This window comes from Astyanax mexicanus, chromosome 2 (genome assembly GCF_023375975.1).
Source record: "Astyanax mexicanus isolate ESR-SI-001 chromosome 2, AstMex3_surface, whole genome shotgun sequence".
Classification (NCBI taxonomy): domain Eukaryota; kingdom Metazoa; phylum Chordata; class Actinopteri; order Characiformes; family Acestrorhamphidae; genus Astyanax; species Astyanax mexicanus.
The window spans coordinates 65,099,028-65,124,131 of record NC_064409.1 but is presented as its reverse complement, the minus strand read 5'-3'; the positions used below and the strand labels follow the sequence as shown (position 1 = coordinate 65,124,131).

The 25,104-nt window shown below is 38.6% G+C and overlaps 1 protein-coding gene across 2 annotated transcripts in view; it reads right to left on the bottom strand.

The window, feature by feature from the left end:
* Nucleotides 1–679: 679 nt before the first annotated feature.
* Nucleotides 680–25,104, bottom strand: part of LOC103041759 (complexin-1) — an 82,161-nt gene continuing 57,736 nt past the window's right edge. For both annotated transcript variants that reach the window (XM_007228031.4, XM_007228032.3), the window contains exons 3-4: nucleotides 13,552–13,727; nucleotides 680–6,145 (exon numbers count right to left, since the gene is read on the bottom strand). In XM_007228031.4, coding sequence (XP_007228093.1) covers nucleotides 5,948–6,145; nucleotides 13,552–13,727 — 374 coding nt within the window. In that variant the 3' untranslated portion in view covers nucleotides 680–5,947. The remainder of the gene's footprint in view (nucleotides 6,146–13,551; nucleotides 13,728–25,104) is intronic.

The following is a 25,104-nucleotide window of genomic DNA, read 5'->3' as shown; positions in this document are numbered from 1 at the left end:
TGAACCTCAAAAGACTTCTCTACAGTCCTGAAATCATTAATCACAATGATGCTGGAAGAACACTTCTGAACACTTCTTCATCATACTGACTGATTGAGAATGAAAAGCTAGTTTTTGATGTAGAAGGTGCCGGTAGCTGCAGCCCGGTCGTGACTGCACTGCATTTCTTTTGAAGTCTCTCCTGACACTCTCTTTACAACGTGATTAGCAGTTTTAATCTTCAGGACAAGATGATCCAGTCTGAATGTGAATGATACGGTACATTCTGCTGGCAGACGTTTTTCACATTTATTCAGATTTGTCACAAAAAGGTGAAAATGTAGAACAGCCGCGCTGAACGGAATAACAAACTCTGTTTATCCAGCGTGAGGGATGAGGAAAAAATAGACATGTCAAAATAAAAAAAGAGAAAGAGTTCTGGATTTGTAGATTAGGGTTTGCTTCCATATTCAGCTGTTTTCTCAGTGTTTTTTTTTTTTTTTTTCAGTAAGATCTTTGCACGGCAGCTTCTTTGCATCTGATTTCCATGTTGGTAGAAAACAGAGTGGGGGCTGCTGTGCCGCAGTGGGACCACCCGCCAGATACTCAGGGAATCCCTCCCTCTGCTTTCAAGTAAAGTTGACGGGCGTGATACTCAGCAGCCTCGGGCTGCAGAGCAAAAACACAGGACCACCAGCGCTTATATATGAAATCACTTTATTCTCAGTGTGCGGTGATTCCATTTTGGCAGGAATGTTACAGTTCTAAAATCATTCTAAAATGGGCATGCAGTGGGGGCTTACAGGTGGAGCGATCAGGGGGGGGGGGTTTGGGAAGATTTGGGGGGGATTGGGGGAGAGGAGGGGGAACACCGAAGACACACAGAAGTATCTTTTACAAACCTTGCCTACTGCACACACCATACGCATGCATACAATTTTTGTCAACAAAGAAAGAGATTGAGATCGAGAGGGAGAGGAGAGAGGGAGAAGAGTGAGAAGTCTCTTTTTATATCCACAGTTACAAAAAAAGAACATCAAATTTACACCCAGAAAATAAAAAAGAAAGAAAGAACGTTTTCAGAAAAGAGGAACATATTTCTCGAATATACAACCACTAGAAAAAAGATAGGAACAAGAAGATGTTACAGACATAAAAACCACAGCAAGAATCGTTTAATCGTTTATCTGTATCAGAGAGAGAGAGATAGAGATAAAGAAAGAGAGAGAGAGAGAGAGAGAGAGAGAGAGAGACGCGAAGAAGGACAATGCAAAGGAACAGCACACGCTTACTTACATTCAGCTCAGAAGAATGAATTAGATTTAAAGTTCTCTCAGGCAGTTTATTTTTAAATGCTATTTTAAATGTTATGAGTATCTGAGAAGAAGGACAACCTTTTATAGCCACTGTTAAAATATGAATTTTATTATTTTTTTTTTTTTAGATTTTCAGTAGATTAAATATGTCTTTTTGGGAATATAATCAATGTTTCATGAGTAAATACATAATATTTTGAAAATACAGTCTATATTTCAAGAATAAAGCCATCATATTTTGAGAATAAAGAGCATTGGCCAGAATATTGCAACTTTTCCTGGTTGCAATATCACATTCATGCCCTATTTTACCAGTTTATTCTCAAAATATTATGACAGTTTGACATATTCACACAATATTAACTATATTCAATAGCATACCAAATGACTGTGTCCATTATTTCAATTTAACATTAAACAGTGGTCCTAAAATGCCGTCTAAGAGAAGAGAAAGGTGTAAGGAAATCATACTGTGTACTGTGTATGTGTGTGTTTGTGCGCTATTTGAGTTAGTTTTGACAAAAGTATGAAGTGGAAAGTGTCACAAAGCCACAAAAGCCGTTTGGGTCACACATTATCAACAGAGGTTTTATGTATTTGCTAGCAAGAATGCATTCTTCATGCCTGTAAGAGTAAAACTGTAGTTCAATAATAAACCTAAAGTTTAGTCCAGTCTTGAGCTAAAAGAGGAATTTTGAAGGTTGAAGAATTTTGCCATTTTTCACATTCTGGAAAAGTAACTCACGCTTATCTAACAGCGTATTATATATCTATATATAGACTTGAGAATGGCAGAAACAAAGCAAATAAACCCCAAATCAAATCAATCAAAGACACATTACACAAATACAATACAAATAAACCTCAGAACATTAAATGACACTTTAAATTAAATTAATTTATAACATCTCAAACACTCACACAGAATAAGACCAAAAAAACATATCAAGCAAGAATGACATAAAACAACAGAGAAACGTCCAATCACAAAGAAGACCACTCTTTGGTTTAAGAAAACATAGTGGATGAGGGGATGGGCAGTGTCGGTGATGTCATGGACGGAGATTAATCTAGGCAGTCTCGCTGAAGTATGCTTATATCACACAGGCCACGAATATGGAATCAGCAACAAAGACTGAAGCTGAAGGCAGTTTATACACATACTGAAGAACATCGCAGTACATTTTGAGTCGCAGCAGATTTTGTGCTCTATTACGCCGTACTGACCACGACCTTCTCGTTGTTGACGATGACGGAAGATGATCATCATCAAAGCTCAACCTTTTGTTTAACGTCTCGATCCAGCACACAGGAGGTACTGCACATCACGAAAACAACAAATAGGACTGGCCTCAACACTGGACTAATGGGAGAGTAGTGGCAGTAAGGTCTTAAGATATAATGCTGGAGGATGATTGGCAGCTCATCTAAATCTCAATTTGAACCAATTAAGGAGCAGCTTAACGGTTTTCACTGGTTTGTGGTTCGGTTCTAGATGGACACCGTCACCGTACAATCGAGCTGCAGGGTGGCGAGCACAGTAATATCCTATATATTGAATAGATATGTTGGACTCGTGGCTTTGAAAAGTACATGGCAGGTCATATAGCTGTGGAGATTACTTAGTATCTGTGTGTAAGTGTGTGTAGGGTGTGTGTGTGTGTGTGCGTGTAGGTTACTACATTATGTCAATCAACTCCGGCTTCTCACTTTTTATTATATGAGTTTTGTACCAATTCCTATGATGCATTATAAGCCATACATAATACCTTATAATGATTCTCATACACTTATTTAGTACAATAACTAAATACATTTTAATTATAGTGACATAAGTAATTATGGTTTTCATAAAAAGTCACATGTACACTTTGTACTTTGTGTACTTTGTCGATGTTATTATTACTAAACAAGCTTTTGACAATCTTATCACTGTAAGATATTATGTATGCCTTATAATGCTTTATAAATGCATTCCTTTTGCTTTGTGAATACAGTATTCGTAAGAAGTGTTAACACAAGTGCTAAAAGTGAATGCACGTCCAATTACGATTTATATATTTTAAGATTATTTTCAGATGCCAGGTTTGATTTTTTTTTTATTAAGTTAGATCTAAATGCACAAAAGCTTCTATACCTTAAATATCTATATATATATAATATTGATCCACGACTTCTGGGAAGCCAGCAAGGGCCAGATGGAATGTTTGGAATATATTCGGAATGTTTAAAGCACTCCAGTGGCAGCCGATAGCTAACTACGAATCACCTCCTGCGTTTTTTTTAATTATTAAATTTCCCAAAAACAAACACACATAAGCATTAGCATTCTTTTGCTAAAAGAAATCAGCTAAGGAACATACAGAAACAGTACATGCTTAGAAATGACGTGTGACTGATGACTGATGACTTCACCTGAATATAGACTAATAATAGGCTAGTACTGACTGACTCGCGAGCTACCGATAAATCTGATAAACGCTAGCGGTATGTACAGTACTTAGCATCGGAGTGTTAGCTTTGCTGTATATGTGAGCGTATAAAGCCACTGAGCAGATTAATTTAAAAGACAGAAAGACTTTAAAAAAGCAGGCTTCGCAGTCGGCCTATCATCTCTCGGCATTTGCAGGATTCAGACCTATTGGTTTCCCTCTGGGCTATAAGCGTTCACCACAACTACGCACTATTACGACGACACTTGTGACATCAACGACAACGGCAACATCGACGTCAAACAACGGTAACGGCAACACGCACGAGAACAACTTAAACAGACCAACAAACGAACGAACGAACAGAAACGGTCAGGAAAGCACAGGCCGAAACACTGCTTTCTCAAGCAACGCGAGAGTCGCAACGGCGGCTCAGAGACCCCCAAAGAAGCTCCCCCGCAGGGGTCTACGCTGCTGGCCTACGCTGAAATTCACACCCACAAATAAAAGGAATTCTCCGCTCCCTACTTCCCTCTCCGAGATGCATTTTTCATTAGGCTTATCTCAAGCCTTTAGCTTGACTGGCACTAGGAAGACGACACATCATCTGCACACGAACATTCTCTAATTAATCAATTAAGCTTGAATACATAACGATGAAGATTGTCTGTTATTGCTGATTTGGGATAGCGCTCCCTTAATTAACCAACCGACACAGGACATCTTCATTCGGAAAAAAAAAAGAACAACAAATATTGCACTGTTGTCACTGTCTGTTCACTTAACGTGTAACGCACAACTCGCGGCTGTGCCTCGAAACATAAATAGGAATGTAAACACTGAATTACTCTATTTACTGTACAGGGATGATGATGAAGATGAAGATTAAATATTTATATTTATATATTTATATATATAGCCCTATTGATCCAATTGTAGTAGTAGTAGTAGTAGTAGTATGCGCTCTATATCTCCTATATCTCCTCTTCGCGTTCTTCGGCTGTAGCAGCTAATTAGCTAATCAGCTACGTAGCTAATTAGCTCCTCAGTTCTGTGTTCCTCTAGTCGTGACTATATAACACATCTGAATCCACGTCATTCAGTCAGTGAATCTCATCGAATAACGATTTACAGAGCGAGATGGACAAAACACGATGAGCTCAGACACGAGGGACGCACTGCAGCTTCTGAAGGAAGAGCTTTGAAATCATGGTTTTACACTTATACCATATATGGCGAGGATGAAACAAAAAATAAATAAATAAATAAATAAATAACAACCAGTTATTGCCTTAAATATCAATGTATTTCCTCAACAAAATCAAATAAATCAAATGTCGACAAATAAAATGAAACACAGTGCATTCACATCACATTTATCATGCTTGAGGAAAAAACAAACAAAAAAAAACAACTCAAGACAAGGTGACGGGTGACGTATGGTTTTCCGCTCACTTCAACTGTACAGAATTTCCAATTATAATAATAATTTAATACAAGTAAACACAGTGAATCATCATGGAATCATGGACTCATAGGAGCATGGAGCCATAGTGGTTCAATGAATGAACGAATAATAAATAAATGAATGAATAAATGAATGAATGAATGAATGAATGAATGAATGTAAACTGTATATACATTTCTACCACACAAACCGGTCAATAATCAATAATATCAACAACAGAAGAGCAAACTTCAATCAAAAATACGATATGAGCTGGAGGATTTCCTCCATGTTAAAATTATGGCTTTTTCTCTTAGTCGTTGTGTGTGTTTATTTATATATATATATTTTCTGGTATTCATATATTCATATATATATATATATATATATATATATAGTCTTTTTTTATATTTGTCTATTTACAAAAAAAAATAAAAACAAACTTGGTGGAACTTGGGTAATTACTGTCGTCATTCCATGGCCTGGACTGCTAGACCGAACCTGGCATTCGATTTGTCTTTAATTTGAGAATTAGCATTTTTTACGCATACCAGCATCAAATGTTGCATTTTTTGCTCGCAGTCAGATCGTAGTCGAGTCATAATCCAAAACGTCGTAAAGCTATGCATTCTCAGCTCAAAGGTAAAGACAAATGTCATGGCACGCCGGCCACGAGTCCAGAGCTTCTGGAACGAGTGAGTGGAGGGGAAGGGTTGGTGGACTTAATGACATTTATGACAGGTTTAATAACAACGTATCCAAGACAACAGACGTTACTTTTTATTGAACATGTCTACGAGTGGACCTGGGAGGAACTTCATGACGGTGTCCACAATGCTTTCCTCTTCCTCCTCCTCGTCCCCGCAGCCGGCGGGCACGGCTTTCTTGGGGCGGGTGAGACTGCCTTCGGACGCTTGCTCCATGGCCGCCTGAGCCTCCGCCTCTTTCTCCTCCTTCTTCTTTATTCCGTACTACAACACACAGCACAACCATGCCCATTAGTCCAAAATCACCAAGTAATACGTTATCATCAAATAATCATCAAAATCACCATAATATATGATACAGCAACAGCAATTCTATCCTGCAAATGATCAGAACATGCCATTAATACCAATCCAGGAGAGTTAGCAGAGTTAAAAAAGATGCCCAGCTAACAATTTTTTGTTAGTAGAACGTTTTCTGAACGATTCTTCAGTCTGTAAAGCTATCTGGTTGTTCTCAGAACATCTTTATTTTTTAAACGTTTTTGAACATTCTGGTAACGACGCTGCAATGTCACTTTGACTTGTCAGTGTTTTAATTATAAGGTTTTTGAGTGGTACAGTCTGTTGCAGTCTCCGAACTACATTGCCCAGAATGCACCGCACACTAATGTTACACCTCTCCCTGGTCACATGACACTGCACATGCCACATTCAGGAAGTTAAACACCTGAATTCTAATCAGCTGTGTGTAAAGCCCTTTTTTATGGGCTCAATTCTACCTGTCCTTTGCTGAGTATTGACGGTTTATCCTCGTACAATGTGTTTTCCATCGCCTGTGCTACAGGTACTTTCTCGTTTGACCTTGCTTTGTATTACTGACCTTGACTTTTTCCCAGCCCTCTAATATTGCCTTGTTGTCTTTGACCTCTGGACTGTTTATCTACTCTGGTATGTTATCTCCTTGTTGCTGCTGTTTACCGGTATTGAGCTTGCTTTGTCTGACCACGCCTTTGTCCTATACTTTATTTAATAAAGTATATTTAGATTTGCATCTGCGTGTGTCTGAGACCTGCTCAATCATACACCTACTTAAACAACTGTGATTATAGTAATTTCCATTAATGCTATAGCACTATATAGAAAAAATCTAGAAAAAATCTAAATACCAGTTTCTCTCCATGACTTTTGGCACTGTAAAGAATTTACTACTTTGCTAATTTCGTCTAGATAAATATCTTAAAGTCTCAATTTTTAAATCCAGTGTACCATAAAAGCAGGTGTGTCCAATACTTGTGATGATACATTTATTATGAACTAGGTACAAATATTGAATGTAGCTTGTTTTGCTTTCCTGTTGATTTATTACAATTTTAAACACTGATATATTTATGGATCTAAAATATTTAGCTACCGTTTTTGCTGCCACTGATCAAATGTAGTTAATTTTAGTTTTAAATAAATCCTCCTGAACTGTATAATTTACTCCAGTAATAAATAGCCTGTCAGCAGGGACTGCACGGTCCGGTGTGTGTGTCCAGAAAAACTGTCCAGACGTGTTAAAGCTGAATAAAGAATGCAGGTCCTGTCAGAGATCCCTCAGAGCTTACCAACACCAGTGAGCAGAGTCAAGTCTAATAAACCAGTCCCACTGCAAAGAGTCCATTACAGTACGCCTGCTGATTTAATAAGGTTACAGTGTGAATATGAGGAGAGAAGGGAACAAAGACGGAAATGAAAAAGCAAAAATTCATTTGCGCGAAAAAGGCCTGAGTCATAAAGGAAAAGAGTTCTGCAATATTCTCCTGATTACCTCAGTGAGTCAACCCTTGAGCCTCAGACTGGATTTACCTCAGAATGTTTTGGAAATCACAGACTGGCAAAAGGGGGTTGAATTTGCAAGAAGACGGCTGTGAAATCCTCCCTCTGCCCTGCCGTAGACTCGCCTGTGCGCCCGTGCTTTTGGCACGCTGCCACCTGGCAAAGTCGGCTGATTACTCCACTGTCCTGACAATTAGCTTACTGATTCTCTGAGCTTTTTCTCAGCTTCATCTAGATCACACACACACTTGTTCATTTACAATTAAATGTTCTGATTAAAACACTCTGCCAAATATTGGCAGGGAAGCGCCATTTCATTAGACGGTGCTTAAATGACAAATGGTCCACTTGCTCTTCGTTTTTGTCCTAAGAGGAAAACTGAAAGCTCATTTATTTTGCTTGTCTTGGTTTCTATGCAGCACTGCTTTCAGAACATACATCTGTCGGGAAGAGCAGGAGCAGGAAGAGGACGCGGAGCGGACGCAAATGGAGATAATCAGGGTTAAGGGTTTTCATACCATTGTAAATGTTAATCTGGTAGATACTGTCATTTAAGAGTTTTGAGTTTTGAGTTTTTCTTTGTATTAAGGAGCAAAACGTTCTGCAATATGGCTGTTGTGCATGTGTGCATTGCAATATTGATGTAGAAATAATACATATTATGCAGCTATAGCTCCTACATAGCTACAAAGCATTGGAATATTTCCAGTAGATCTTTACATGTATAGATGATTCCAGCTAGAAATGGCAGATTACAGCAGGAATAAGTTTAATTAAACACCATAATGTTGATTTATAGACCATAAAAGTACAAGAATGATATATGAACTGCTGTAATTAAGCATTTTTAGAGGAAAAAGTGCATTTGAAATCCATTAAAAGATTCAATTACTTTCTCCCTGTCATATTTATATCCTACAAATGTACTTATAAGTTTAAATTAATTCAATTATTCAAGTTATGTCTGCATTCGTCTTCATTAATGTATTAGATTTGAACCGGTGGTAACATGAGAAACTCTGAGGGAATCTATAACCTGTCCAGCATGCAGTCAGTCCCTCACTGATTGGTCGGGTGGACTCGCAGATAATGGCCTCAGTATCATGTAACGTTCCTGGTGAGTAACAGGCAACATGCTGAGGTGTGAGCGTGAGAGTGTGAGAGCCTGTGTGTGTGTGTGGGGGAGAAGCTGTTATTCCTGACTGATTCCACATAGACATACTGTATAGGACTTTTCTGAGATGCCTAAACCATAAAAATAGTTATTCTGAACTCATAAATGGTTTTAAATATACAGCTTTGGAAAATCTGAATCAGTTTCTCTGATTTTGTTATTTATAGGTATATGTTTGAATAAAATTAACAGTGTTGTTTTATTCTATAAACTACAGACAATATTTCTTCCAAATTCCAAATAAAAATATTGTCATTTAGAGCATTTATTTGAAGAAAATGAGAAATGGCTGAAATAACAAAAAAGATGCAGAGCTTTTAGACCTCAAATAATGAAAAGGAAACAAAATCATATTCATACATTTTTAAGAGTTCAGAAATTCTCCTCCACCAGTCTTACACACTGTTTTTGGATAACATTATGCCTTTACTCCTGGTGCAAAAACACAAGCAGTTCAGCTTGGTTTGATGGCTTGTGATCATCCATCTTCCTCTTGATTATATTCCAGAGTTTTTTTACCAATTTGGTAAAATAAACTAAAAAACTATTAAGTAGTTTTTTTTTCCAGAGCTGTAGGTATATTCAGTCTGTGTTATTCAGAAAAGGCATCAGATATATGCAGGTGCTCAGCTGCCACCCACCCATTCAATCATTATACATGCCTTCCCTGAGTCATCTGCCTATAATTAATACCCATTCCATCATTTTCCTTCAATCCCTTCAATATTCTCTTATATTGTATTAGGTGCTGCGGAGGTGGTCGCTTGTTTTGATATGACTTAAGTTATTGAGGGCTTTTTAAAATTGGGTGCTGAACACAAACATTCAGCCCATGTGGATCATTCTCAGCAGTGCAGTCACGTCCTCGCCCAATGTGGACACGCAGTGGGAACGGTAAATTAGACCCATGGGGTAAATTAGACCGAATCGTTCTTCTTTTCTGTAGCTGATGAATACTATATGGCTCCGCATAGCAGTTTATCTGCTCTAATCAAACTTGGTTATATCACAGTAGGAGTTCATTCACTGGTTTGTGCTGCCATGCATGCATTCCATTAACTGCAGAAATCTATCTCATCATATAACAGCTATACGCTATACTATTAAAGCACTGTACTATGCCTAATTTTTAAGGATCTGTGTTTATTTTTTTAATTAACATAAATTAGAATCATACTGTGAGTGAAATAAATTATATATATATATATATATATATATATATATATATTATTCATGGAAGTCCCTCTAAGCTACCTTATAAACTACAATATAATGTTCTATGAAGTTTATCATGTCCCACAGACGCTAAAGGATTCTGTCAGGGTCACCTGTCTGTTCACATGGACAGTTCTAGCCAGAAGCTGCCGGTCACAATCATTACCAATCACTATGTTGTCCACTATGGGTGGTAATGTCCCCTAGGACATATTCCCTCATTATACTCAAACTCTTATTATTCATGTCACCTTGCCATGAGCACACCTGCTGTTCAGACTTACTGTTCAACTCATTTATGAGTTGGAAAACTAGTAAAACTGAAGTCAACTCTCGGTCAGAATTCCAAGTTGGAAAAAACAAGGAGGAGTTTGAGTCAGTATTCTATAACAGATACAGAAGCAGAATTTAAAGTCAGAATCTGAGACAGAATTCCGAGTTGGACTCCGAGGCATAGTCTGGTGCAGAATTTCAAGACAGAATTTTGAGACGGACTTTGAGGCAGAATTCCAAATTGGAAAAACAAGGTGGAGTCTAAGTCAATATTCTGCTACAGACTCTGAGGCAGAGTTTAAAGTCAGACTCTGAGATGGAATTCCGAGTTGGACTCCGAGGCAGACCCTGGTGCAGAATTTCGAGACAGAATTCTGAGACAGACTCAGAGGCAGAATTCCAAAGGTATTCCAAGGTATTCCTGAGAAGGAGTTCCAAGTTGGACTCCAAGGCTAAATACCGAGGCAGACTTTGGTGCTGAGTATGGAGGCAGAATTCTGAGACAAACTCTAAGGCAGAATTCAAAGTCAGAATCTGAGACAGAATTCCGAGTTGGACGCCAAGGTGGAGTCTGGTGCAGAATTTTAAGATAGAATTTTGAGACTGACTCTGAGGCAGAATTTCAAGTTGGAAAAAACAAAGTGAAGTCTAAGTCAACACTTAGCTAGACACGCTGAGGTAGAATTCAAAGTCGGAAAAAAATAAGGTCTATGAGACAAAATTCCAAGTTGGACTGGAATTCCAAAGCAGACTCTGGTGCAGAGTATGGAGGCAGAATTCCAAATTGGAAAAAAATAAGGTAAAGTCTAATTTAATATTTGCTTCTGACTCTGAGGCAGAGTTCAAAGTCAGACTCTAAGATGAAATTCCAAGTTGGACTTTAGTGTAGAATTCCAAAGCGCCGGCTCCAAACTGGAATTCCAAGGTAGACTCTGAGAATTGAGGTGGACTCTTGGGTGGCAGGTCAGGGGCATTGTGTGCCAATCTTGAGGGTCATTATCACAATATTGCCAGCTAGTGAAAAAAGGGCCCATTCAGTGACAGTAAATCATAAAACACAGAGATAATGAGAAGCTTCATTACATTCATTAATGTATTAATAAACTCATTGTTTACTTCCGCTGAATTACAAATTACGCTTTTTGCCAAGTCCCTCAAATCAGAATTCAGCGTTGGACTCCACAGTGTTCTTGTTACAGTGCAGAAAACAAAGCTATGTTCTACTTGTTAACCATAACAGTGTTTTACTGGTTTAACTGAAAGGTAAAATGATCAGTTCACTACAGTATATGAGTACATATGGTATTATTACTTACTCTATATAATATATTATAGTGGAAAAATGCAAAAATCGTATTTCTAGTACTTTAAATGTGGAATGTGTCCTTCATGTTCGTGATGAATGGAACACACATGACAAAAAAAGGTTTAAGCTAAAATAAGCTTCACAAAATATGAGGTCAGCAAAAGTCATCTCCTTATACCCTTAACGTGAAAGGGTGGAGTAGTATTAGTAGGTGCTGTATGCTGATTGGATAGTCCTATATAAATGCTTTTTGCAGCTTCATGTGAATGGAGGTCACCAGTGCCAACCAATGATAACAATTATATGTCAATAATGCACATTAAGTATTGTTTCCACAGCTTATAATGTGTGAATGCAGCATGAATTATATCAGGATTGAGGATAACTGTCACTAATGTGCATGAAAGCGTCATTAGTTTAACAAAGTGTCTAATGGAATTTTTCAGACAGGAGTATCAACTAAGCTGTGATCATTTATTTAGAAAAGGCAAACTTTAGTGAAGTGAATTTAAATCCCTGGCGGAGCAGAGAGAGCACTGAAGCCCCCGTGTTTACTTTTTCCTTTCCGCCGCGGTGTCATGCTGAAAAAAGGCTGTGTGGCAGTTTCAGAAGAGGAAGTCAAGCAGAGTCAGCCTCTCCCTCTCTCCACAGTGAAATGCTTGGCAAGGCTTAGCTGTCATTTTCCTTCTCCTCTCGACCAAAACAAGCAGCCCCAGGGCCTTTCCAACCCAATACATAACACAGCACAAGAAACACACTTCTTAACTCAAATGCGGGAAGCGTTCCAAACTCGTCGGCTCAAAATGCGAATGCCAACCGTCATATTATTAGTATTAATTTTGTTTAATTTATGTAACTTAACTTGAATAAGAGGTAAATAATTTAAGCCACACAACACTACTAAAACATACTGTACATTTCAGTGTTTTATTCTGGTTTTCAAATCTACAGAAAACTAGAAAACATTATTAAGGGATAAATATAACATTTCCTATAGTTACAATATATTTCTATCACTGCACCTTCCTTGAAATGACATTTTAGCTTGTAAAAACAATGTTTTTTTTTATGGATACTGATTTTATTATATTATTGTTCTCCGTGATCTACACACCTCTCAGTCTCATTATGCTCTGCTGCTACTGTAATAGATATATTGACAACATAACATGACGTAAATTATGGGAGTTCGATTAAGGGCTGATAGTGAGTGCCAGATGGATGGGACATTCTATTTCCAGAGTTTTACAGTTTTTTAACATTCCTTAATCCACAGTATCACATGTGTATCTACAAACATTGTGACCGGCAGCTTCTGGCTAGAACTGTCCATGGGAACAGTCAAGCAACTTTGGCACATAAAATGGCAACATAAAAGTTTTGGCTTAAGATGGCCAAGTTTAAGTTTATTTAAGTTCACTCTATTCGCAAAAGTAAGTAAAATATGGGTTTAGCATCACAAACTGGTTCTTTTCCGGTTGAAAGATACAGTAAAAACTGTACGGTAGGCTACTATCTCAACGTTAGCTATAATAAGTCATCAGATTACTTTTCTGGTATGTAAAGTGATCACTTTTCAGTTTGAGTTTGTAATAAATTACTTTTTTGGAGTAACAGCAGCACTTTACCACTGTTAACCACACAGACTGTACCTCTAAGTTTTGTCTAATTATTAATTTGCAATATAAGCAGTAAATCTCAATAGGTAATTGCACATATCAAATAACAAACATTTAATTAAGGAATAACAAATGTGAAAAAATGTTGGCTATTGTATTGGATTGTACAGTTTCTGCATAATTCACTTTTAAGAGGCTTTAGATGAGGCCTTTAATGACTCTGAAAAACAGATAATAGAGTGTAATGCCTTCTATTGACTCCTACCTTATCCCTGATGCCCTGTCGGATTGATTCCCTCTCTGCCTCCATTTTTGCATATTTGGCTTTCCTCTCCTCCTCCTGCTGCCGGAGAGCCTCTTGTCTTTCCTCCTCCTTCTTCTCGGCATCGGGATCCTTCTCTTCCTTCTCTCCCAGCATTTTCCCCATGTCTTTGGTCGCCCCTTTATAGGAGAAGGAGGAAAAAAAAGGAACAGATTTAATATAAGTGAAAAGACTGTGGCGACAGAATCTGTGAATTCCCTTTAACACAAGGTGGATTAAAAAAAGATAAAGAATTAGCTGCTTCACTCCTCATTCTGTCACCGTTCTCTTTCATATCCCCCTGTAGTGACCACCTCCGTCTTTTTCAATGGGACAGCAGAACGTGGCAGAGGGTTGGAAGGGACAATGGGTCAGAACACTGCCACAAAGGACTGCATTAACACAGTGTTCACAGGATTTGGAGGGAAAAGATAATAAGTTCTGATTACCTCGACTCTCCATTCATCATTCAGTAAGTGCTTGTTAATGTACTCGAAAGTGAACATTAGCAGAGAATGTATTAAAAGGTGCAGCCCTCTTCTGGGCCGTACTGTTCTCTAAGAATTCTGGAGAGTATTAATGAGTAAAACACGAATCTAATCGGACGAAAGATACGACCACATTTATTTCTGGACTTGATATTGTGCTTCATTGTGCATCACAGTAATGTGCAGATTATGTCATCCTAATCAGTGTATTGGATGCTGACTTGTATATCGTCTCTGTCCAATGAAAAACACTTATCTCCAAAACAGCAACTTTACAGGAGAGAAAAAAACTTGAAAACTTTCAATAGAAGTTAATGTAAAAAGAGTTTATTTCGGGTCATTTTGAAGAGGTTCAGCAAGAAATTTTGGCACAATGTAAGGGACAGTTTATCTGTTCTAATTACGTAGTAAACTAAAAATGTGTTTTTTATAGAACAACGACGATATAATAGGGATTGGTATCTATAATTTAATTCAGAACCCACTCAGTCAATCGCTTAAACAAGGGAAGGATGTTAAACATCTTTACCCTTTATAATGCCCACAACTATAGATACTGATCCATGATACTTCATTTTTTATATGTTGACCATTTGGCCTCGTATTGAGACACTGCCTGTAAAATCTCGTGTTCCTATGACAACATCACACTAAACTGATTGAAAAAACAAATAAATGGAAATAAAAATATTATTTTTAAAATAATTTTTAAAAGGGGACAATTGGCCCAGCTAAATTGGGGAAAAAAAATGAAATAAATTACAAATAAAATATTCAAAGAAACGAATGAATGATGGGATTCCCAGTCAGAGGTTTCTACAGCCAGGCCCAGACAGAAACATGGGCCAGGTAAAAATTATCATCCAATTTTATGTTTAAATTGAAGTATTTACTAACTGTAGAAAGATAATGTTTTGGTTTTGGACTAATATGGTCCTTCTGGTCTCAAATGTTAAGGATAATTTATAAATGTTAAAATACCGTCCACATATGAGGACACTGTTTTTTTGCAAAAAAGACAAAGTTTACTTTTTATACTTGTTAGGTCCTACTAATCCTGAATAGCTAGGAGAAATAAAAATGCACACCAACTTAAAATCATTGTGTCTCCGCAGGTTAAAGAGATTTTTTTTTTTACATTTTCTAAAAATGTTGAATGTTTTGTGAGAAGAGACCTAGCACACAGGCACACAGGCGAAGATATAAAAACTTTTTTTTTCAGAAAAACTGGGTCTGGCCGTGCCAACACTGATGTTTTGACCGGCTCAGTAGACATTTTATATTTTATATGTTTTTGATGATATTTTAGAGCACATACACCAACCTCAAAAAATATAGTCAGCACCACTTATTTATCTTTGTCCCTGCACTTAAAAATCCCAACCCAAAACTGATTTATTTTTTTATTAATGGTTTGTAATTTCTCTCCTTATCAGTAAATCTGACTTTTTGAAAGGATTTCTCTGTATGTGCGTGAAAAGGTTAATTTATTTGAATGGAATGAATGGAAGTTTTCATTTAAGAACCACTGCACTAAAGAAACAAAGCCTTTCTCCTTAATGCGCATCCTAAAGTAGCACCTTCAGTTTAGCACAGTGAAGGGACCACTGAGCTTCTCCTCAGAGGATATCCTCAGGTACACATCAGCAGAGTGTGGAACGTCTGCCAGATGTTCCTCAGAATTAAATCTCATTAAAGTATTCTCACTAGAAAACTAGAAAACACAGGGTTGACTCACATCAGTCCTGATATGTCATACCTGTTGCCTAGCATGATCAAACACTTACCAAACAAGAGCTCAAAGTCCTAATTTCAAAAGAAGCAATATATGATAATATAGTGTAGAATCTGATTATTTAAGATTAGCTGTTGTATAGATAAAAATAACAGGTTGCATTATAGTTCTGTTTTTTTCCAGAGCATTAAATTAGGTTTTATAAAGAAGAAAAATACTTTAATTATTTATTACATTACATTTATTATTAACCATAAACACAAACTGTCTACCAGTTTCTATTCTTGTTGCAGCTCCAAATGCTTTCTTATTCTTTCTCTCTCTCTCTCTCTCTCTCTCTCTCTCTCTCTCTCTCTCTCTTTAGCTAAAGTGTAATGTCACCCTAGAGAAAAACTATTTTACGACTGTCTTTTCTTCAGTAAGACTCTGTCCAGTGCAACTAAATGATCTATATGTCATATTTCTTCTTGATTTAAAAATTAAATTGTTTATATTTTAATGTATTGTACTGTATTTAAGCCATACAAGCCTTGACATCCAGAGGTTATACTTTAATATACTTATAAACATGACTCGGCATGTAAACCCACATTTCAGTTCTTTTACAATCTTATAGCTACAGTATTACAATTATAATATTAGTTTCATAGGTCCTACAATAGAACCCAGTGGAATTCCTTAAGATATGCATGAGATAACCAGCCTTTAACCCAGTAATTTACAGTAGTTTCTGCATTAGTTTAGTTTAATTGCTGAACAATTAACCTGAAGTTTAAGGTGGATATCATGTGGACACTGTAGTTCACTACACTGCACTCCTGCTGTGAGATGCTTTAGTAATCATAGGAAATTATACAGAAACAGTAATCAAATATCATGCCAGCTTGCAAAAGCAGTCAAGCCCCAGACAACTGGTGTAGAAAACACTGACAAATGAAGATACATGTGATGTGTGGACAATATACAATTGTGTGTGTGGAACATCTGTTCCTGTTTAACCCATAAAGGCCTGGTGGTTGCTGTAAGAAATTGTATTATTTTTCAATTCTCCCTTTAAAATTGTGTTTAACCTCTTGAGACCCTGCGTCCTCATATGAGGACATTATATTTCTGTGTCTCTGCCACATGATACTTCATTTTTGAAACATATGGAGACACTGCCCTTACCATCTATCTAGTGGTCACATGACAGCATTACACTCAATTGATTGAAAACAAGATGGTGGGAATCCCAGTCAAAAGTTTATACTGGTTCGAATCCTGTTCATGTAGCTTGCCATCGGCTATGGGAGCCCTGAGAGAGCACAATTGGCCTTGATCTCTCTCTTTGGGTGGGTAGATGGCGCTCTCCCCACATCACTCCAAAAGGGATGTATCAGAACACTTTCCTCCGAGTGCGCTGTGATGCTACTCTGCAATGCTGCATCAGCAGCAGCTCAAAAAGAATCGGTGGCTGACTTCACATGTGTCAGAGGAGGCATGTGTTGATCTTTACCCTCCTGGTGTTGGGGCATCACTAGGGATAGATAGGGGGACTCCTAATGAGTGGGTTGGGTAAATGACCATGTAAATTGGGGAGAAAATGGGATAAAAATAGAAATAAAACGATTGTAAAAGTTTCTACAGCCAGTCCAGAGAGAAACATGGGCCAGGTAAAAAAAAATCTCATGCAAATTTGTGTTTGAAACTAAACAAGCTTATTAGCATACTGTAGAAAGATACGATTCAGTTTTTGGACTAATGAGGTCCTTCTGATCAGACCAAATCAGAATGTGTTTATGAGTGTGTAGCTAGAGCATAATGTCACCCAAGAGAAAAAAATATATATATATTAGTATTTTTTTTTCTTATAAACTTGATTCCACTTCCAGACTGTAACTCACCCTATGGGATTAAGTTTAACTTGCTGCAGGAGTTTATTTCTATCATTTAGCTCTGCTTATTTACGTATGCAGGTGAAACAGAGGGTCATGCAAATACAGAATGTATGAGCGCTCCAGTGCAGGAGTTCTGACGGTCGCGTGTCGGCAGCTGGAGGAGGCCGGGTGCTTTTACCCAGCAGCCCAGGGGTGCGGCGGCCCACATTCGCCCGCACTCAGCCTGCGTGACAACAGCCTCCTGCTGCCTGCGCTCGGGAAATTGATTTTAATGAGGACTGGGGCCTCCCTGACAGCACAGAAGCTGGTGAAAAAAAGCCGGCCGAGGGCTTAGCGCTCCGCCATTAGCCCCGGCCGCTCATCCACACACAATCTGCGCACGGGTCGAACGGGCCGCGCCGCCCGTGCCTCTGAAGGGAGGGCGTGAGCACATGTCCATCTGCTTTCCACCGTGAATTTATAAGAGGCCTTTGTGACCTCGGGGTCGCCGCCCACTCTCGCCTTTACATGCACTGAGACTTCTAATCAGAGAGAATGCTAATTAGGATCTGTTTCAACAAGCTGGAAGATGCATGTGGAAACCCAGCACTGGAGATTATATTTGCCTGCTGAAATATTGCTCTATAATTATGAACAAGCTGGCTTATGTCACTGCAACTGAACTTTTCTGTGGACCTTGAGGTTTTAATGGCGCTTGTTAAATAGGGCCTGGAATTATTGGTCCATTCTGAAGAAGCAAAGGTTTAAAATGTTAAAAGCTGGCTTATGTCACTGTTATAAAAAGTTGTAAGGCAGCTTTTAAACAGGGCCTAATAATATTTGTTTATTATACCAAGTCATGAAGTTTTTAAAAGTTTTAAAGTAACTTTTAAATAGAGCCTGATAAAACTACTCCATTATACTGAGTTAGCTGGCCTCAGATCATTTTGCATTCAAATCTTTGTAAGTGTTTTCAAGATGAACAGATTAAAACCCAAACCAATTTATAATTCGTACCCTACTTCCTTGTTTTAGAGCGTAGCCCTTTCACCTTGAAACAGAGTTAGAGAAATCCTCCCTATAAGAATTGGGACAACCCTACAAAAAACAGTAGGCAAATCTGCCGGGCTAATGTGATAGCAGTGGAACACTGAAGTTCAGCAACCTACCTGCTTTTAATTTTAGGGCATTGCATGAAATAATTATTATTGTCCATCCATTTTTAGCGTTTAATTAGGTTTTATTTAAATTTCCATTCCACCTTAAATGATGCAGTCTCTGCTGTCTGTTGTGCCATTTAAGGTGTAACAGTAAATTTTGCTTGCTAGCTACCGAGATGCACTACTAGTAATTGTTTATGCTTTGTTATGCTTGAGAAAATGGTGATAAAAAATAAAAACTATACCATCAAATATGGTAATTTAATGTTTATCATAATTTGGAAAGAAGGCAAATACTGGAATTTGTGGGGTTTTCTTTTTGGTCCATCTTGACCATTTTGCATCCTGTCAGTTACTTCTTATAGCCCTTCAAAACATCTAAATTTGAATGGGTGAAATGGGATTTGGCCTTACACTCAGAACATGTAGCATGGCCTGGTAATACTGTCCAATATGGTGTGACGTCATTATGATAGCTAAGCTAAGCTAACTTATATTAGCACAATAGAGCATAACTAGAGGATTCACTGTATCTTAACTTTTAAATGGAACTTATAATATTGCTCCATTATGATGCAGTATGTGGTATTATGATGTCACAATAATAAGTTGGTTATGTCAATTGCAATTGAACATTCCAAGTGGGCTTTTATGGTTACGTTTAAATGCACTTTTTAAAAAGGGTAATATTGCTTAAAACAGTAATATTGCTTTATTATACCAATATTTGATTTTATGATGTTACATGCTGTCAACAGTGCCCTGGCTTCTACTGAATACAGAGCTATCACAGCTACTACAAGCAACGCTGGGAGGTGGATCAGTGTAGATTCAGTGTAGATTATTCACACTGGAGATTGAAGCTTCAATATCAAACTGCACAGACTAAGAAACACTATATGAGAATATGGAGCTGAATCTGGTTGTGTTGCTGCATGGACAATAGACCATAGTAATAATGCTTCATTGCTTCACGATGCAGCATGTTGACTTGTGTCACCGTAATATAACTTAATAGGAAAGAAACTTTTAAATGGGCTTTATGATATTACATCCCACTACTTCGTTATGATGCAGCATTGTTTTGTGATATCACAGTAAAAGACTGGCTTCTAGGGCGCCCAGTGGTCCAGCGGTCTAAGGCGCAGCCACTATGAGTGGGAGGTCGCAGGTTCAAACCCCCGCTTATGCTGCTTTGCCATCAAGCTGCTGGTGCTCAGAGGGAGCACAATTGGCCCTGCTCCTTCCGGGTGGGTAGATGGCGCTCTCTCCCCACATCACTCCCAGGGTGATGTCCACAGCACAGGGCATCTGTGAGCTGATGTATCAGAACCAATGCATCAGTAGCAGCTTGAAAAGAAGCAGTGGCTGACTTCACATGTATCGGAAGAAGCATTTGCTGGTCTGCACCCTCCTGGTGTGTTGGGGCATTATTAGTGATAGGGGGAGTCCTAATGAGTGGGTTGGGTAATTGACTGTCTAAATTGGGGGGGAAATGGGAAAAATTTGAAATATTTTTTTTAAATGACTGGCTTCTGTCATGATAAAGGAACTTTTAAGTGGACTTTTATGTTTGTTTTAGCTTTTCTTTATACATAGACCCTGTTATGTTATGTTATGTTGCTCCATTATTACAAGATTCTTTTTTTATGATGTCACAACAACAAGAAATTATGGAGCTATTATTCCTACTACCACTACTACTATAAGCAGCAATGTAAAAGAAGATGAGTGCAGTTTTTTATATATAACTGCATGGAGTCCATGAGTCCTTGCTTGTTATGTTGCTCCCTTGCTCCACGATGAGGCATGTTATTATGATGTCACAGTAACAAGCTGGCTTATGTCAGTGTACTGGAACTTTTTAAATGGCCTTCAGTGGTTTCAGTGGAACTTCTGCAGAATTATTACTGAGCTATTACTGGTATGGCTCATGTTGCATGGTGGTGCCACTTGGCCTGTATTAGTGTGATCAATAGTTGGACATGAGACAATACTGCAGTGGTGTAGAGTAGATGATGTCTGAGCATGCCCACAGGGGACAGCAGGGCTGCAGAAATATACTCTGAAATTTTCCAACCCATAAAGACACCAAAAATAAAGAAAAAAGACTTTATATTTTGTTATTAAAATGAACTTTAGCTCATGGAACACCTTTAGCTATCTTAAAACTGGAGAAAACAGTTCAGACCAGAGTTCATTGGTGTTCATTCCCAATATTCCACATTTTGCCCGAGGCGGTTCTTAAAACATGCATGAATTCTTGAGTAACAGTGTTGCACCGCAGATATTTGCTCCCAAATAGCACCGAAAATGTGTCAACACATTCTCTCACCAAGCTGTGGTCCCCTAATTTGAGGGTCTCACAATTATGAGCCAATTTGAAAGTAAAAAATATCATTTATTCGTTGTTGTTCTGTCCTCTGAGCCAAAATAATTGATGTCTTTTCCTCTGCGCACTTTGCCTCAGGCTTTGTCTAGTAAAAAAAAACAACAAAAAAAAAAAACGACAGGGCTGATGAGGAAACTCCCTACACACACACACACACACACATACACACAAATAGACACACACACTCACACTGATCGACAAACGATCATTCTAATCCGATTGATTTTGGCGGCTGCGTGTTTTCCGCTCTCTAAACCTCTCTCTCTCTCTCTCTCTCTGCTTGCTTGTGTTATTGATGATTATATCCACACCGATGTTCGCTCCTGTCTGAGCTCCTGCGTGTTTCATTATCTGTTTTTAATTAAAGCTGTTTTCTCGTGAATCGCTCTCTCTTGTCTCTGCTCCTCCGCCGTGCAGCGCTGGTAATCTGAGCTCTCAAGGCTAATTAGCCCGTCTGATCGTGACAAAGTCGCCGTGCCGCCGAGCAAGCCAGCCGTGTCCCAGAAGTCTTTGCAGCATTGCGGTATAGCTGCGCAAGCACTCATGCAGAAGTTCCAGCAGCCGGAGAGAGTGCTTACCTTCCTGTGAGAGATCTCTTCATAGAGAGCAGCTAGCGATGCTACCGCTCACAGGCCTGAGTGTTTCACTTTATTGGCTACGCTAGCTAACAGGCAGGGAGAGTCCCTGAAGTTTCAATAACAAGTAACAAACAGTCTAAATAGAATTGTGCAGCAATTTGCTTTGATTTTATGTTGCTTTGAATTTGCTTCTACTATCGCCTCATGTTCAGTGTACACTTATTTACAATGGGAACAACTTATATGTAACTTTAACTCTTTAATTTTCACTTTCTCTCCATAATAACTGGTTTATATGTACTTGCTTTATACAACTACTGACCAAACTAAGAGAAACCTCTAAACATTCAGGTAAATAATCTACATTGCAAATGTACACCTGTCATTTTAGTGTGGGAGGTTTCATGGCTAGATTAGACCAGCCTGGTGTCCAATCTTCATTAATTGCACATTGCACCAGTAAGAGCAGAGTGTGAAGGTTCAATTAGCAGGGTAAGAGATTTGCTCAGTTTTGCTCCAAATATTGCAATGCACACAACATTATGGGTGACACACCAGAGTTCAAAAGAGGACAAATTGTTGGTGCACGTCTTGCCGGCGCATCTGTGACCAAGACAGCAAGTCTTTGTAATGTATCAAGAGCCACGGTATCCAGGGTAATGTCAGCATACCACCAAAAAAAAAATGAACCACATCCAACAGGATTAACTGTGGACGCTGTAAGAGGAAGCTGTCTGAAAGGGATGTTCGGGTGCTAACACGGATTGTATCCAAAAAACATAAAATCACTGCTGCCCAAATCACGGCAGAATTCAATGTGCACCTCAACTCTCCTGTTTCCACCAGAACTGTCTGTAACGACAATAAATTATTGTGGTCTAAAAACAAGTGTTTCAGTTTCATTGTTCAACCCCTGTATATTGCAATATTAAACAATGCAGGGTTCATGACGTCACCAGCCCCGCCCCCACCCGCTGAATTTACACTCCGTCTCGCGTCCGGAGCTCAACTCAAAACCCAGAGGAAAACAGGAAAACAAGGGTAATCGGCCCTTTAATCAGGAATTTAAATGGCTTTTTATAAATGTTTTTTTTCTGGCATTAAAAGCTTGAATTCAACTGTAACTGGAAATATCTGCACAGCAAAACTGTGCTGGACTGAGGCGCACAGCTTTCGACACATGCATTTGACTGGTACACTACAACACGAAACTAATGGATAAAGGTGAAACTTGAACTGGAGTGAACTGAAGTGAACTAGAACTGGCCCCACATCCAGGAAATGGCATGAAATAGTTTTATCACAAGTGCTCACAGGTGTGAACAACTATGTGTTTTTATGTGTTTTTGTTTTGCAATCATTTGTAACCAGATGTGAATAAAGCCCTTATGAGCTCTATCTGTGCTGTATCTGTGCTGTATCTGTGCTGTATCTGTCTGGACTGAAGGGTGTTCTCGATGTTGTGATGAAGACTCAGCCATCGTGAAGCACAGGTCAGAAACGGAGGAGAAAAATAGATGTTTTATTTGGAGAAGTTCAACCGCGGCTTCAAATGGCCTGCGTTATGTAAAAGCCTGCAGTGCAAGTGTTACAGCGAGATGAAAGTGAGAAAATGATGGAAATGGCCTACTTGATGGCTTGCATGTCCTCTTGCTTTGGCGTGTGTGTGTGTGTGTGGTGTCCCTGTGAGCGGGTGTGGGTGGAAGAGAACAAACTGTGCTGCTCGGAGTGTTTGAGAGACATGGTTTGAGTTTGAGACGTAATTTTTTAGATATCTGTGTACTGGTGTGTGTCTCTTTTAGATGGTGTGTCGGTGTGTGTGTGTGTGTGTGTGTGTGTAGTGAAGGTCATGGCTGTGTGCTGAAGGACGGTGAGGGACGCAGCGGTGTCCCTGTGGAGCCGAGGCACGTGTGTGTGTGTGTGTGTCTGTTCAGCGGGAGCAGCTCAAGAACTGTGTGTTCCTTCTCCTCCATCTGTCATTAGTCACACCTGCTCTGGGAGCGGAGCCCAGCGCCCCGCCCCGCGCCCCACCGAGACATCAACCGGCCCCCACAGAGAGAACTCCGCACATTTCACTCACAGCTGGGCTCTTATTTGGACAGGGCACCTGAGGGCAGGTACAGGTGACCCTCCCTCTGTTCACTGTAGCGCATTATGATCAGGAATTTATTATCAGGAAGTTCCAGCACACAGACAGAAAGTTTGGGAAGTTTCAGAAAGTGCGGGAGCAGAGCCATGTGTTTTAGCTTGTTTTACTCAGTATGGATTGGTTTTATCTAGTGAAATATTGCAATTTGATTGACAATTCAACAAAACATAATAATGTTATCAGCAGATAATCTGCAATATTAATATTTTTACAAGTTTTCCACGATCTGGAAAAAAATAAGAGACAACTTAAAAATGATGAATTTCTTTGATTTTACCAAATTGAAAACCTCTGGAATATAATCAAGAGGAAGATGGATGATCACAAGCCATCAAACCAAGCTGAACTGCTTGAATTTTTGCAGCAGGAGTGAAGGCATAAATTTATTCAAAAGCAGTGTGTAAGACTGGTGGAGGAGAAAATGCCAAGATGCATGAAAACTCTGATTAAAAAACAGTATCTTTCCACCAAATATTGATTGCTGAACTCTTAAAACTTTATAAACTAATTAGCATTATTTGAGGTCTGATCGAGTAATAGGACAAAACATATTTGCTTGCTTAAAATGCAATTAAAAATACACAAGAGAAAACAAGAAATGTCACTTAATAATGAATAATAATTAGTTCTAGAACTACAACTTGTTCTAATAAACTAACCACACAAATTAGACAGTTTTCCTAATCATCAGCACTCCATAGCGCTGTCCTTATGTTATTAACATACATTAATGTTATCTCATTGATTTGTTATAAGTTAAATTTACCTGCTTTCCGCTTCAAAAACCTCCACCTACTTCACCTGCTTCCTGTGCATGGGTGACGTAACGCTAAGTGGGCTTTTTCACATTAAGCCTGTGCCAAATTCTGTGCTCTGCGTTTTAAAATTAATTAAACGATTCCTTGAGGCACAGAAAATTAATCCACCATTTTTTTAATCGAGTAACTCGATTTACTCGAGTAATCGTTTCACCCCTAAATTTCATAAATAAACCTTTTTAAAGGATCAATCTATTGAAAGAAAGATGAGAAGTCTAAAGTGAGACTTAATGTTAAATGTTAAAAGCTTTTCACAGAATGTAAATGTTCTATACTTGTTAAAGTATTTTCAGTGGACATCACCTCTGCAGCACTTTACAAAAATGTTTATTTTAAGTGCA